The sequence below is a fragment of the Lynx canadensis genome, chromosome B3 (assembly GCF_007474595.2).
Source record: "Lynx canadensis isolate LIC74 chromosome B3, mLynCan4.pri.v2, whole genome shotgun sequence".
NCBI lineage: Eukaryota > Metazoa > Chordata > Mammalia > Carnivora > Felidae > Lynx > Lynx canadensis.
In genome coordinates, this window is record NC_044308.2 from 51,662,519 (window position 1) to 51,677,680 (window position 15,162).

At 38.8% G+C, this 15,162-nt stretch overlaps 1 protein-coding gene across 7 annotated transcripts in view; it reads left to right on the forward strand.

Moving 5' to 3' along the window:
- MYO5A (myosin VA) overlaps window positions 1-15,162 on the forward strand; it is a 192,368-nt gene that overhangs the window by 158,628 nt on the left and 18,578 nt on the right. For 2 of the 7 annotated variants that reach the window (XM_030318158.1, XM_030318159.1), the window contains exons 28-34: window positions 1,107-1,334; window positions 3,548-3,556; window positions 5,879-5,979; window positions 8,842-8,922; window positions 10,705-10,903; window positions 13,332-13,406; window positions 14,654-14,747. In XM_030318158.1, coding sequence (XP_030174018.1) covers window positions 1,107-1,334; window positions 3,548-3,556; window positions 5,879-5,979; window positions 8,842-8,922; window positions 10,705-10,903; window positions 13,332-13,406; window positions 14,654-14,747 — 787 coding nt within the window. The remainder of the gene's footprint in view (window positions 1-1,106; window positions 1,335-3,547; window positions 3,557-5,878; window positions 5,980-8,841; window positions 8,923-10,704; window positions 10,904-13,331; window positions 13,407-14,653; window positions 14,748-15,162) is intronic. The other 5 variants (XM_030318162.1, XM_030318163.1, XM_030318160.1 and 2 more) reach the window with 5 other exon arrangements.

Genomic DNA, 15,162 nt, shown 5'->3' on the forward strand with positions numbered 1-15,162 from the left:
TGTGATGTGCTAAACAAGGCAGCATGGTGCTTTCAAATACCTGTCTGCTTTACTCTTTCCCAGCCAGTATCCTGAGACATTTGTATTTCAGTGTCAGAACGCTACTCTGGGCTGCCATTGCCATTGTTTGAGTGGCGTGTGAGAGGGCAATGCTAACTGGTAGCATGGGGATGGCTGGTAGTATGTGAAAGTATAGAGGGGATAAAGGATGAGTGTGGCCATCTGGATGGCGGAAGGAAGAGGTGACCCATCCCTTCCTCCCAACCTCCCAGGACTTCTGCCAGCAACTTCACAAGCCTGTCACACACATGTCAGTGAAGTTTGAAAAATATACTATTTGTTGTCATTAAAACACTGAATGGAATTTTGTTAGTTTAAATGATATGGTAATTTCTTTTATTAGAAGTTGAAAGTCTAAGATTTCATCGCTCTTTCCATTCTGCTTTACAAAGGAAATAAGAGGATGCTACTTAAGATTTCAGGGTTCTATTCATCTGAACCTTCTGTGAGCAGGAGCACTGCTGGGAACAGGACCAGCCCAGGCCTCTGAAGGCTCTGTGGCACTCCCAGGTCAAAGCCCAGTGGCAGGAGCCCAGCCCTGTCTCTGGAACAGAGCCTACCCACTTCCTGAAGGCACACTCCCACTGCAGCCCTGGGCTCCCACCAGCCCGTGTCCCGTGTCCCCAGTCCTCAGCTAACCCCACCAGGCCCCAATTCATTGGAAATAACCTGACCAGCTGCACCCTCATACCTGCCTTTATATTTACCTGTGAACAAAACCTGGGCTCTAAGAGGACTGGACTAAACTCACCCCTTGGGGCTCAGCAATCCCTCCAGGCCTGTGAACACTCCCTAGGCAGGCCCGGAATAAATGTGATTCTGGAATTTGGTTTGATGAAGCAAACTACCATTCACCTTGCTAAATCCCTTTTGATGTCAGCTTTCTTAATTTGAAGAACAGAGATCCCAGTAGAGACTGGGAAGACATTCACTAGGGTAACTCTTACAGTCTTTTCCAGCACAATTCTACCATCTTGGGCGAAGAGAGAATTCCAGTGTAAAGTTGAAGATAACAGCAATGAACTATTCTTTGTCTCTTCATACAGCGCCAAGAGCTTGAATCAGAAAACAAAAAACTGAAAAATGAGCTAAATGAGTTACGCAGGGCACTTAGTGAGAAAAGTGCCCCAGAGGTGACCGCTCCAGGTGCACCAGCCTACCGTGTCCTCATGGAGCAGCTGACCTCTGTGAGTGAGGAGCTCGATGTCCGCAAGGAGGAAGTCCTCATCTTGAGATCTCAGCTGGTGAGCCAGAAGGAGGCTATCCAACCCAAGGTAAGCATGAGCAAGTGACCAAAGTGGATGTCTGGGAACAAGTCTCTTTCTTTCTATCCTTTTCCTCCAGTTTATAATGAAGCAAACACTTAGGAGCATTTTTAGTCTAATTAGCATTTAGTCTAAAGGATATTGTCATTTTTTTAAAAGTCTAAATGTTGCTTTAAAACTGTTGAAAATGCCAATTAAAGTGAGCAAAAAATAAATGAAATCCCAAATGATATTCCAAGTTTCATTTCTCATAAGCAAAGGGCTTTTAAAATTAATCTTGAAGTAGTAATCTGGCCATGATAAATGTTGATCAGAAGTAAAATTTGGAGTGCCTGGCTGGCTCAGTCAGAAGAGCATGTGACTCTTGGTTTCAGGTTCGTGAGTTTAAGCCCCATGCTAGGTGTACAGATTACTTAAATAAATAAATAAGAAATAAGATTTTACTCTTTTTTTTAAGTACATAAATCCATAAATTGTCTTGCTGTGGGAAGGTATTAAATATGACTTTAAAATTACTTGTTGAAAATAGCCCTTTTAACTGGAAAGATAACATATAAAAGGCTTAGAAATGAGATCATTGAGTAGAAGTTCCATGGAGATGATTTCTGCTCACTTCAGGGAATTCTGTCTAATAGGGTGAGCTGTCCCAAACCGGGGGCTGGGCGGGGGGGGGGGATGGGTGGCGGGTGAGAGGGGCTGCGTGTAGTGATTCCACAGAAAGGACCCATGCCAGAGGGTATACATGGCCCTTCAAAGTCATTGCTGTGAAGCCTCAGGTAATTTGAGACCCAGTGCTGTCATGTGTTGGTGAAAGATGGGCCTTTTTGTCATTTGCCATCAGAGGGACTCTGGGTAATCATCTTAAAACCTATCCTGTGTCCCTGCCCATGTTCATGCAGCAAACAAAATGTTACTAAGAATTAGACAATCAAGTAATCCAGCTGCATGACATACCATATGATAAATTAACTGGAAGATCTCAGAGTAATGGTAGTTCTGCATGGTGGTTAAAATACTGACTCTGGCACATAACATTTGGGTTTAAGAAAGGCAGATCGTACCTGAGAGATCAACACTGATCCAGAAAATATCAAATTCTGAAAACAAGATATTTGTGACTAAATAATTTGGGAGGGAAAAAACATCCCAGCCATAAATAGAGTTATATAAAGAAATGGGCTTTATTATTTTACAACAAATCACAAACCTTTCAGTCTGAAATGAGAAGATCCTGGCAGGGGAATCTTTCCTTTGACCTGGCCCTATACGTCTCACCTTCTCTGTGTCAGTTTGGTTCCCATGACTACCACTGTGGTTGGGCCTTGAGATACAAGCCTGTCTCTGCACACTAGCTGGAGCAGAGTCCAAAATCACAACTCCTCTCTCTAGTTCTTTGGTGACAAAGTGGTATTCTAACAAGAAACTTTAGCTAAAGTTAAGGGAAAGGAAAAGAAAAATGAACCAAGGGACATGAAAACAACCTAGCTAACAGAGCACATAGTTCTGGTATCACACATCCTCACTTACCCAGCTCACAAATACTCTCTAGCCCCTAATGGGATGGCCCTGTCTCCAACTCTCAGGCCCCTGCTCTCCAATTCCCAGCCTACACATGGCAGCAGCTTCTTCTTTGTTTAGAAAAATGCCTGTGACACAGATAAAGACTTTTCAAACCCCTGGCTGTCGCACTCAGTTTCCAGTTGCAGAGACTTCATTTCACAACTCCTTTGCAGGGCAGTAGTGAGTGACATCCAGTGAGCTAGGTGATAATCCAGCCCAGCCATGTCTAGTTTATCTGCTTCACCCCCAAGTATTCTGGGAGGCTTCACTTGGACAAACGACCTCCTATCAGAGCATTACCATAACTCTCACAGACCTAGGATAAGAATTTCACCCCTACACATTAACAGGAGGGTCATTTTCTCACATACTCACAAATGCCCTACAATTAGAAAAACCAAAACAACTCAAATAGGATTTCAAGCAGTTTTTCCTGAGAAGTGAGAACTATCACATATGTATATGCTAATGTCCACCTCATGCCAGTTCCATGAATACTAATTTATTTACAGAGTTGGTTTTAGGAGAGACAACTCATGGGTTTATTTTACAGTTAGCTTTGCTCTGTTATGATGGTGCTCATTGATGGGGTTTATTTATGGAACTAAGGGCTTATTGTTTTCTCCATTTGTTCTTTGTGCTTGCTGGCTTGTGATTTTCAGGATGACAAGGTAATTACAAAATTAAAAAAAAAATTAATAAATACCTTATTTAACCCTAAGTTTTATTTCCCCAATATATGCAATTGATGCTTCTGGCCACCAAGTCTGTTTTGATATTTACAAATTAATTTTCTATTTGACCCTTACGTGTGTGAGAAGTCAGTGGAAAAATGATGTAGTAGGCTCCAGTCTGGACAACAGAGAGGTCTCCGTGGCTTCTAATTCAGAGTTGGCTCTCTGACTCACTATAGTAGTTATGGTAGGCCATCCACAAGCATGGGGGCTTGGAATGGGAGTCCGTAACTTGGAGCACACCTAAAAGCTCAGTGTGTCCTGCAGTCTTGTCTCGAAGCTCTGGGTTTGTTGGCCAAGGGTGAGAAAGAGCCTCAGGAATGGAGTACAGCCTTCCTGGGAAGGGTAGGATTTTCCTACATGGTGCAACCATTTCTGAACTTCTGGTCACTGGCTTGAGGGGAGACAAACTTTGAGCAGTGAGTCAGGGATTTCCTAACACTTGTGGTCCAAGTCTGATCCCATGCCCCAACCACCACTTCTTAGCTAAGATGGACCAGCTGAGGGAAGGACTGGCTGCTTACTACCAGGAAAGCAGCCTATCAAGAAGTTTATCTTTCCTTTACATTAGTTAATAGGATCAAGTTACCTAATTTACTGAAAGTTCAAAACTACATCATATAGGTGTTCAGGTATCAGAGAATACATGTGGCATCATTTAATATAGGGATTGGGTCTTTCAGAGTTGCTACTTAAATGTCAAAAATCTGAGTACAGCCCTTTGTAGAATAGAAAAATTTTCTTTCAGGGAAAGAGAAAAAAAGTTTTCTATGAAATATGTACTAAAATATTTAGAAATAATAGGTAAAGAAATGCTCTATGTGGTATTTATGGGAAAGATTTTTAAAATTCAGTAAAACATAAGCTCTTGTTAAAGCTCTTATCAGATTATATTTGGTCTTCTCTGAGGATGCATTTATAAACTTACAAAAAAGACAGCATTAGGAGAAAAGTAGGATTTTTTGAAGTGTGTTTCTTAGCAAGATCTGGTCTTGAACTTGGAACTGGTCTCTAAGATCATGGTATTCGAAATGTATTCTATTAAGTCCACTTCATTGTGAGACCTTGCTTTAGAGCAAACATTGACTAACAGATCAGACATATACTATTTAGACAAATAGGATGGTCCCCTGTGTTCTAAAGTGTATTATTCTCTAGAAGCCAAAGAACAATAGTTCTTAGTCTATTCTTGTCCTGATTTAGGAGAGACAGAGAGTAGCCAACTAGAAGCAAGATGTGGAAATTACATTGGTTGTCAGACAGATTAGACTAAAAAGGAATTAAAAATGTTGGCAGAAAAGTGCTTTTTATACAAAATCATTAGTAATGCTGACCTGCTAGATATGTATTTCAAAAACTTATGTACCATACTATAATGTAACAGACAGAAAAAGAGTTAGTTGAATAACAGCAGATGGTAGATATTTACAGGGAGCTAAATCATTCCCATTTATATATATTTAAATATGTGAGAAAAAACTTCTAATTTTACTAAAGCATATCATCCACTTTTTTGTACTGAGCTTTTAATGGAAAGATGAGGTTTATGTCAAACTTTACGGTGTTTTACTGGGGCATTTATTTTATTATAACTAGATGGCAAGTAGTAGAAAGAATAGTTTTGGTCTTTGTTCATTCAGTGTTGCTTGGTGTTTTTACCTAGTTATTGTTGTAATACTTTATGTATACTTGGAAATATATCTATATCTTTATATATTAAGTATACATATACTTAATATATATATATACACACTTTGAAATATATATATTTGTGTTATTATATAGCATTAGAACAATTATCAGGCAAGGCCACTAAAGAGCTATTTAATGAAATATATATATATATGTGTGTATATATATATATATTTGTATACATATATATGTATATGTATATGTATATATATATATACACACACACACACACACACACACACACATATATATTTTTACACATCATGTAAAATACACACAGCCCATAAGTGATTTTATTTACAGGACACTGGTGCTCTAGAATCTCACCACCTTTGTAGTAGAGCAATAGGGATTTTCAAGAGAGGGACTGAAGGTGTCTCTTGATCTTAGCTGCCTGTGCCAGACCCTCCTCTGTAGTTGCACGGGGCCAGGCCTGGCACTCTGGTGGGACCAGGAGCTCTGGAGGAACACATAAATCCTCTCTTCTGGAGGAAAGAGCAATGTTGTGTGTGGTCTAAAGCTTTCGAGTTGACTGTTAATGTGGAAATGTGTCATTTCCCCCTTCAGAATACAATGACAGATTCCACAATACTTTTGGAAGATGTGCAAAAAATGAAAGATAAAGGTGAAATAGCACAAGCATACATTGGTTTGAAAGAAACAAACAGGTAAGCCCATTTTCTTTTTATTCATTTTGGTTTAATCATAGTCATGTGTATCTTTGTCTTTAAGCCAGTCTTTTGTACAGTAAGTCAAAGTGTTTATATAGACATCATCTGACCTTTATTAGACACCATCTGACTTTCAGAGGGAATTCAAGTTTCTAATAAATTCCTCATTAAAATCTCAGTTATAATATTGAGGTAGCATTATTGATGAGAGGGGTCAAGGGGAATGAATGTTCTTTACATCAAGGGATGATATTTCTGTATTATTTAGGGTCTTAACCTTGAGAGGAAAACCAATTGCTCACTGTTGGACTGTCTTGGGTAGTCACTTTCATATTTTGTTCAGGATGGTTGGTTATTTGTAAAGGCTTATAGGGGCAACTTTAGCTTTCGGTAATTGAAATTCAGAGTGGAGAGAAGTGAGGAAGTGTCTGGAATCATATCAGTGTTGGCCATATCATTCTACAAGAGTACTTGGATGGGACCCTGATATTTAAGACCAAGTATTTGTCACATTTCCTAAGGTGTTTTGAGAAAATCCTAACTCTGATTTTATCTTATTTACCACAAACACAAGTGAAGTTATAGATGGCACTTAGCACCCAAGAGCTTTGGGTAGTCTGACTGAAGGTACAGGATTTGCACAGCCACTAAATGATGAAACTTTACTAAAGACTTCCCCTGTAGCTGAGATTATCACAGAGTGAAGTCTCATCTCTGCAATTCCTTCAGCCTTCCTACCACCCCCACTTCCCAACAGAGCCTCTTTGCCTTTGAACTCTGAACTTACAGGCTACATGCTTAAGAGAACATGTGATGATCACAGAGAAAGATGATTCTGGGGATTTGTGTTACAAGTGTGCAGTCTAAGTCTCCTGCTGTGTCGTATCAGGGCTAGTATACAGAAATACTTTACAGACTAAAGAATATTGCCATACAAAATTTAAGGTACTGTTCTTGTTTTATGGGTAAGAATGGAGAATGCTTAAAAAGTATTGGATTAAACTTAAATTTTAATTTATGATATAAAGTATAAGCATAACTTCTATGTAAGAATGTGTTAGTATAGAAAGAGCTATATTACACTGTCCACCCATCCACTCTGCTATTCAATCACCAGAGATATGTATTGCATGCCACTTTCATGTTAGGCCTTGTGTCACACACTGGGAATATAGCAGTAAGGAAGATAAATGTAGTTCTTGCTTTCACAGAGTTTGTAGGCTGTTGGGGAGACAGCCAAGACAATATGGACATCACTCCAATGACAGTCAAAGTTGTTGAAATGTTTTAAGTAGGAGAATGATATGATATTGGAATTTTAGAAAGCTAGCCCTAGCTTTTATGTTAGAGAACAGATTATAGTAGAAAGAGATTGAAGGCATAAAGACTAGTTAGGAAGCTATTACTGTAATTAAATGACTGATTACAGTGACTTTGATGTGATTGGTGGCAGTTGAGATTGAAAGGGGACACTTTGAAAGATACATAAGATACATAAGATGAAGTCAGTAAATCTTGTGGCTTGGATGTGCGGGTGAGGGATAGGGAATTATGGAGGGTGGCTGTCAAGTGTCTGCTTGGATACTTGGTTGGATGTGGTGATGCCATTTCATGATCCTGGGTCTGTAGTGTGGGGAAGTTCAGGGTGGAGATGACCAGCAGATTTATAAGTAATGAATTTAAGGAGCTAGGAAGACATCTAAGGAGAGAAATCCATAGGCAGTTGAAAATATAGATCTGGAATGGAAGAGGTATATAGACTGAGATACAAATTTTGAAGTCATCAACATATAATAATATAATTGCGACCATGAAAATGGATAAACTCTCCAAGGGGAGATGGTAAACAGAAGAGCATTCTCTGGCCTGTGCTTTATGTACACATCATATAAAGAGAAGTCTAGTAGGAAGAGTAAAAACCTGGACTCTGGAGTCAGATAGCCCTGGGCTCTGCTACTTGCCAGCTGTGTAACCTCCACAGGTATCTTATTTCTAAGACTCAGTGTCTCCCTTTGCAGTGTCGCAAATGATACATGATGGGTTACTAGGAGAACTAAATGAAATCATACACGTGGAAGGATGTAGGACAGTGTCTGATGGCAAATACCCCAAAATATTATTTTTATACTCCAGGTAGAAAAAAACCTGTACTTGACTTTGTCATTATTATTTATTATTTATACATACTTTTATTAAAATGTGTCACATCTCTAAAAGAAAAGCAGTTTCTCCAGATCTTAACATTAATTTTTGACACAAAAAATCTTTTTAATAATCATGTCATAAAAGCTGAGAACTTTGGACATATACTTATTTATAAGTTACCCCTATAAGAATTTCTTAAGACAGTTTTAAAAATAGGAAAGCAGATTTTATTAAGTGAAAACCAGTTTCTACTTAGAAGACTTAAAGCTTCATTCATTTTGAAATGGATTGTGAAGATTGCCCCATGAAGACAGCTGACGTTTTTGTTCTATGTGTGTGTGATTGTCATGCTTGGTCTCTAATATAATATGTGACATATAAGATCACTCTGCTAGCTGAATAAAATGTTAAAAACAGAACCTCTTTCTCACCTTTTCATTCATTTCAGATTTTGCAGAAAAAGTGCTTCTCACTCGATTGTATTTTGTTTTACTTTCTACCCATTGACATGTGATGTTATATGTTACCCATTTTTTAAAAAATTAACCAAAAATAATTTTTGTGATAATGTCTTAAAGTCATTTGTAATTAATAAAAAAAGTCTCATTGACTTAATTAAGTATTGGAATACCATGTGCTGCTCTTGTCCATCATCATCTCATGACCGTCCTGTATCCCTTTGTGTTTTGCATTGTTGTTCCTTTTGCATGGAAGATCACCTGCTATGGATTGCCATGAGTTGAATGAGGATGGAGAGCTGTGGCTGGTTTATGAAGGGTTAAAACAAGCCAACAGGTTATATTTGTCTCTTCAAAATGGAATGTTATTAATTTGTTGTTTCTCTTACTAACAGTGTCTTCCTGACTTTAACTTCTATGTTTCTTATACATTAATTGTCTTCCTGGGTAAATTTCAGCAAAACTTAGAACATTCAGCCAACACCTTCTTAAATATCTTCTCCACTAAAGGATGCAATTAAAGCTGAAATGGATTGATAGTGAATATAGGAGTTGCGGGCCATAAGTGAAGGATCTTTCTTTCACACACTAAAATTTGTGAATCTCCCAGTAGGAGTTGGGAAAAAAGACAAAACCTTTCAACTAGAGCCCAAATTACCATGGGAGAGATTAATACCTATTACTTAGTGGTTTCTTGTTTGGAATAATGACTAATCTGAAGGACATAAGCACCTGTGGCATTGAGCCTGTGCGGTCTTCTATATTAGTACCATGCTGCCTAACAGCAGTGTTGAGTGCATAATTTGGCCTTCTATGTGATTCTTGTGAAATTCTGATATGTGAGACCACAAATCAGGGGGGGTCTCCTGCATTGCTGCAGTTCAAAATAATTACCTAAACTCAACACATTACATGTGTTTAGGGGAAAGCAAAATAAAATTGAAACAACAGCAGCTTTCTAACATAGACATTCATCTGCTCTAGGGATATTTGTATTTTTAAAATCTCATAAAAATACTACGTTAGTAATTACATTTTTAAAATTCTTAACTTCTTTTTCAAGGAGTTCCTGCTTATTCTGCTTTGTTTGTTCTAACCACAAGCCATCATTATTAACTTTGTGGTGTTATTCAGATTCCTTTGAAATTTTATAATTACTAGATATTTTCAGTCTGTTGTTAACAATTTGCTTGCAATGGCATCACTAACTTTTGCCCAGCAGCTGATAACAAAGGGGATTAGGATAAAAGGACGTCATTTCTTTCTTTGTGTTAGTTAATTTGTAACCATAACTTGGTTCTGTGTTTGGAAAAGGGGTGGATGTAGGAGTGGGGGTGCATCGTAAATGGGGGGTGCTGATATTCTCACCACCAACACCCTGGTCTACTTACAGGCACAGCTGACTTGCATACTTGCTCAGAGAAGCAGTAACCACTTTGTTCATCCTATTAACATCTCTGTTCTAAAACCATGTCTTGTTAGGATTCTGTTATTGATATGGAAGTTTATGGGGAAGAGAGAAGATGACAAATTTAAAATGCATGTATATGAAGTTTTAGAACGATCTGCATTTGGGAAAATCTGTATATATTTCAGAGTCACACTCGAGCCTTTCTGTCCTTCAGAGATAAGAGTAGAAAGTAGAAATGGGACCCTGGGCGCACTCTCTGCCTGAAATTAGTAACATTGAAATTCTTAAAGGCATATTTAATTAGATTGGAAGTTTGTAATCTTGCCCTCTGCAGTGTAGAGTTACTCTGTGACAAAGGTATTGTCTTTGCCAACTCAAATGTAAATGTTGTAAACCAGATTAAAGCTGTGTCTTTTAAATTGATTATTTTAGTCATCATTTCTTACAAACTTTTCAAAAGAGCTTAAACTTTTCTATTTGTTAGAGCCTTTGAAGATGATATATTTGTAGCAGGGTCCACAATTCAGAAAGACACAAATATGAGAGCGCTTGTTTCCGTTGCTGGCCCTTGTTTGAGCTTCTTGACTTTAATGAAATCAGAAGTTACACAAACTCTTCCTGCCCTTGCAAGTGAGCACAAAGTGTCACACCCACCGAGCAGAGACTCAGGTGTCCTCTCCCTTTTCAACCTGTGTGGCTTCTCCTCAGGCTCCTGGAATCCCAGCTCCAGTCACAGAAGAGGAGCCACGAGAATGAGGCTGAAGCCCTGCGTGGAGAGATCCAGAGCCTGAAGGAGGAGAACAACCGGCAGCAGCAGCTGCTGGCCCAGAACCTGCAGCTGCCCCCGGAGGCCCGCATCGAAGCCAGCCTGCAACACGAGATCACCAGGTTGACCAATGAAAATTTGGTAAGGAGAGGCGCCCAGGTCCGTGCATTCCTTAGTAGGCAGTGCCTGGCCCTCCAGCACGGTCCTAGTTTCTTTTTGATCAAACACATCCTTTTTGACTGGGAGAGACTCATTGCCTCACACATGATACCCTCTTTCTCTAGCAGAGATGGAGTAAGGAAAATGTGATTGTGTTGGTAGAAATGAAAAAGGCACGTGCACAGGTTGTGTTTCTGACAGAAGGCTCTGGCGTGTCTGAGCATTCTTAGACCTAGCTTGGAGGGTCTGGGAGATATCCCCTGACTGTGTGCTGGGCTTTTGCTATCCTTGAGAACTCAGGTGACCTCCTTTCTCCACTTCAGCTTCAGACCCTGCCATTATAAGGAGGTTGTTATGTGGTTGTCACAGTAGAGACCAGGAACAAGCTCTTTTGACCTTTGGTCCCTAGGCAGCCACGAAGGCCATTCCTGCCTCCATCTCTAGCAGACAGGTGGGGTTGGAGTGACGGTCAGGAAAGGTGGTTGGCAGAACGAAGCAGGGGCTTTTGGTGGACATTGGATAGCGTCAGCATAACTGAGCCCAGGTCAGGGTGCAGGGACATCAGGATTCAAGTTTATACATTTTTTATTCTAACAGAAGTGCAATGAATATTTTTTTTTTTTTTTGCCAGATTCTGAGTGCTGGCACAGAGTCCAAGTTATTTCTTATTCCTTTTTTTTCCTCTTTCTTTCTTTTACAGGAAATATTTTCTAAAATATTTCTGTCACAAAATAACTTATTACAGATTTTTTAAACCTACTTAAGTTTAATAAATATATTTATTAAATTAAAAGTCATTGAAAAGTTATAGCTCCACATTTCTACATAAAATCTATATTGTCGTGTCAGCCTAGTTTTGAGAAAAGCTATTAAGAATTGGTAGTGACCGGTCTTTTTTGTTGTTGTTCAGCATTTAATGACCTTTAATAAAAATAGTTTGGATTTTCTCTGCAGATTTAACAGTCTGAATTACCACTCCGAAACTCCATTAGTGATCATTTATGTTACAAATAGTTTTCTAGTGTCATCTATTCACCCACCTTTTATTAAATTAGACACAAAACCTAAAAGTATTCTTCTCACTGTCTGTCCCTCTGAGGATAGCTTGCTGCATGAGGCTCTGTTGTGGGAATGGGAGAGGCAAGTGACAGCAGGTGTTGGACTCTTTCCAGAGTGACTGAAATATTACTAATTCGTGGGAGAAAGTATTCTGAATCATGGAATATTTTTAAAATGTCATTTTATTACTCTCAAGTGTATTGTTGCTTAAATTGAACGAACAGTGCTTGAATGCTTAAGTATTGATAAATATGCTAAATTATAATGATTCATCAGTGTATAAATGCTGTGCTTGTGAATGATTATCTTAAAATACAAGGTGAAACCGTGAAATCAAGATGCTTCTGGATGGTACGTTCCCAGAGTCTTTTTTTTTTTTTTTTTTTTTTTTTTTTTTTACTAAGTTGATTCACCATTTTTTTTGCAAGCTTGTCTGCAGGATGAATTTTCTTGGCAGTTTTTCATAGCTAATAGAAAAGTAAATCAAGCTTTCAAATTCTAAGGGGAAGAGACTAGTTAATGAGTTTCTCTGAGTTTAAGAAAAGCCTCCTCAAGTCAGCTGCTTCTCATACCTCACTCTGAGAATGGTTTCAAACTTAAGTGTAGGGAATAATGCACTTTTCAAAACCATTATACAGTTTCTCATTCGTAATTGTGCATTTCTTTAGGAAACACTTGAGCAGAATAGTAAAGCAGCAGTGAGATCTAGGCTTAGTGTTCTTAGAAACCCTACCCTGCGTAACCCTCTTACCCACCTGCCTCCCAACACGAACACAAAGATGGCCTTTCTCCCTCCTCTTGGAAGCATACTCCACAGGCCTTCCCCATGCTGCCTTTCAGGGAAGGAGGGCATGCAGCTTCTCACCAGCCTTTACAACTTCAGACAAGAGTGCCACCTTGCCGTGATTCTCCCTTTCACTTCATTTGCCTTCTTGCCCTTGTCACTACTGCTGACAGCGGAAAAAAAAAAAAATAGAGCAACTCGTGAGCAGGTCTGAGGAGTGAAATAACAGCTTTATCTGAGGAATAATCGCCACTGCTCTATTCACCTGCTAAATGATGATGCCTGAGCTGTGTCCTCTGAGCACGTGAAATGATGTTGCCTGTGTCCTCTGAGCATGTGAAAATATATGTGTATGTGTGTGTATATATATATATATATATATGCATATATATATATAATTAGAATCATCTATACTGGAAAGATCAGAAGGCAATGGCAGAGCCTTTCAAGAATATATACTTTAATTATTTGGGTTTTAAAAATATTTTTAAATTGATTTTGCTGAGAAGTTGAATTCCCCTCAAAGACACAGAGAAAAACAAATATCCATTGTGCCTGTTTTTTCAGTATTTTGAGGAATTATATGCAGATGACCCTAAGAAGTATCAATCATATCGGATTTCACTTTACAAGCGGATGATTGTATGTAAATTCGGAGTGCATTTCTGTTGTCTCCTTTGCTACTTGTAGCCTCTATTATTGAACAGCACACTGCTGCCCGCCCCTCCTCAGGAATCTCTTCAAAAACCTTCACAAAACCTGTTTCTTCCCACAGCTGTCTCGTAGCCAGTGGTGTCACCTCTATCAGTGTCTTGCGTCCATTGTCACGTTGGATTTGTTATTAACACTAGGCTTACAGTGTGATGGAAGCAAAATGTGATTTGAAAGATAAAGTACAATCCAGGAAACACAAATGAACACTTTGAAATGTTAGCACCTGTTCCCTTTGACTCAATGGTCTACTATCTAAATCTGTGCTGTCTTAAACTGCAAAGGGAATGAGTATTTGTGTTTGTAAATACTTTTCTTCACCATAACCTGAATAATAACCATGGATATCACTGATTGACTTCTCCCCTAAGCTTCAAGTCTGCTGTTACCCATTTTCTTCTTACTTATTGATCTCTTAACTATGCCTGTGATCTGAGAATTCTGGATTAATTAGCCAGTCATCACAGACTTTTTTACCCCTTCCCCTTGAATGCACTGTTTCTTTTCTTTTCTTTTCTTTTTTTTGGGGGGCATGAAGCATTAGGAATTGCTCCCGTTTTTCTCTATAGGAAAAATTATATCACCTGTGAAATTTTACGTGTATGTTATGCCACATGCCACTCTTTATTCTTTCTCTGTGGTTATTTTTTCATCTTACCTTTTAATTCCCCAAACTTCTAAGTTATAGGACTAATTTTAGCATCTCCAAAGGGTGGGTCTCATAGAGACAGTGCTTCTCACACACAGGTGTCAAAAGCCCCAGCCTAAGTTCAACCATCCTTAAAACTTCCCACAGAACTTTTTGAGCATTCATCAAAATTTATTTTGCCTCTTCCCCCTTGAAGGAAAGCATTCCACTGGAAAAGCAGTACATTTTTTGAGCATTCAATTGTTTTACCTACATGGAGTCTACTGGAAAAGACTCCCCAGGGAGCCTGCTCTCCATCACGCTGTAAAGGATCTTATGGCAGTGTGTATTTTAACATTTGGCTTTTCTGGTAGCTGTATTTCCCATGCCTGCCAGTTTTAGCCAGGTGGTGGCTCCACCAGCGAGCTTTTCTGGAGCTTTTATGTAAAACTAACAGTGCTATTCCTGTGATTTTGTGTCTGCTTTCCTTCTCTGCCTTTTCGAAGGCCCATTTTGATTTTTCTGTTATATTTCTCATTTTAATCTTTAGGATTTGATGGAGCAACTTGAAAAACAAGACAAGACTGTTCGAAAACTGAAAAAACAACTGAAAGTATTTGCCAAAAAAATTGGTGAACTAGAAGGTATTTAAACATGATTTTATAACAGTTGCCAAATCTTGATTTTATGTTTGTTATACTAGTGGTCTAACAGGTTTGCATGCAGTTATTAAGGATGGTATTAGACCAGCAAACTTGGCCTCTGTAGAGTGGAAATTTCCATTGCTAGTAGGGAAAAATGTTCTTTTCATGGTAGTAGTAATTTGTGAAGAGAGAGAATTCATTCAACAAGCATCTAATGACTGTATTCTTTGTGCCAGACACTGTGTTTGGCAGTATAACAGAGGTTAAGCGCATGGATTCTATAGCCAAGCTTCTTGGCTTCAACTCCCAGCTCTTTTATTAGTCCTCTGATGTCGGGCAAGTTATTGAACCTCTCTATGCCTCAGTTTCCCCACTTGTTACATGGGAATTATCATGGCATCTATCTGACAGTTTG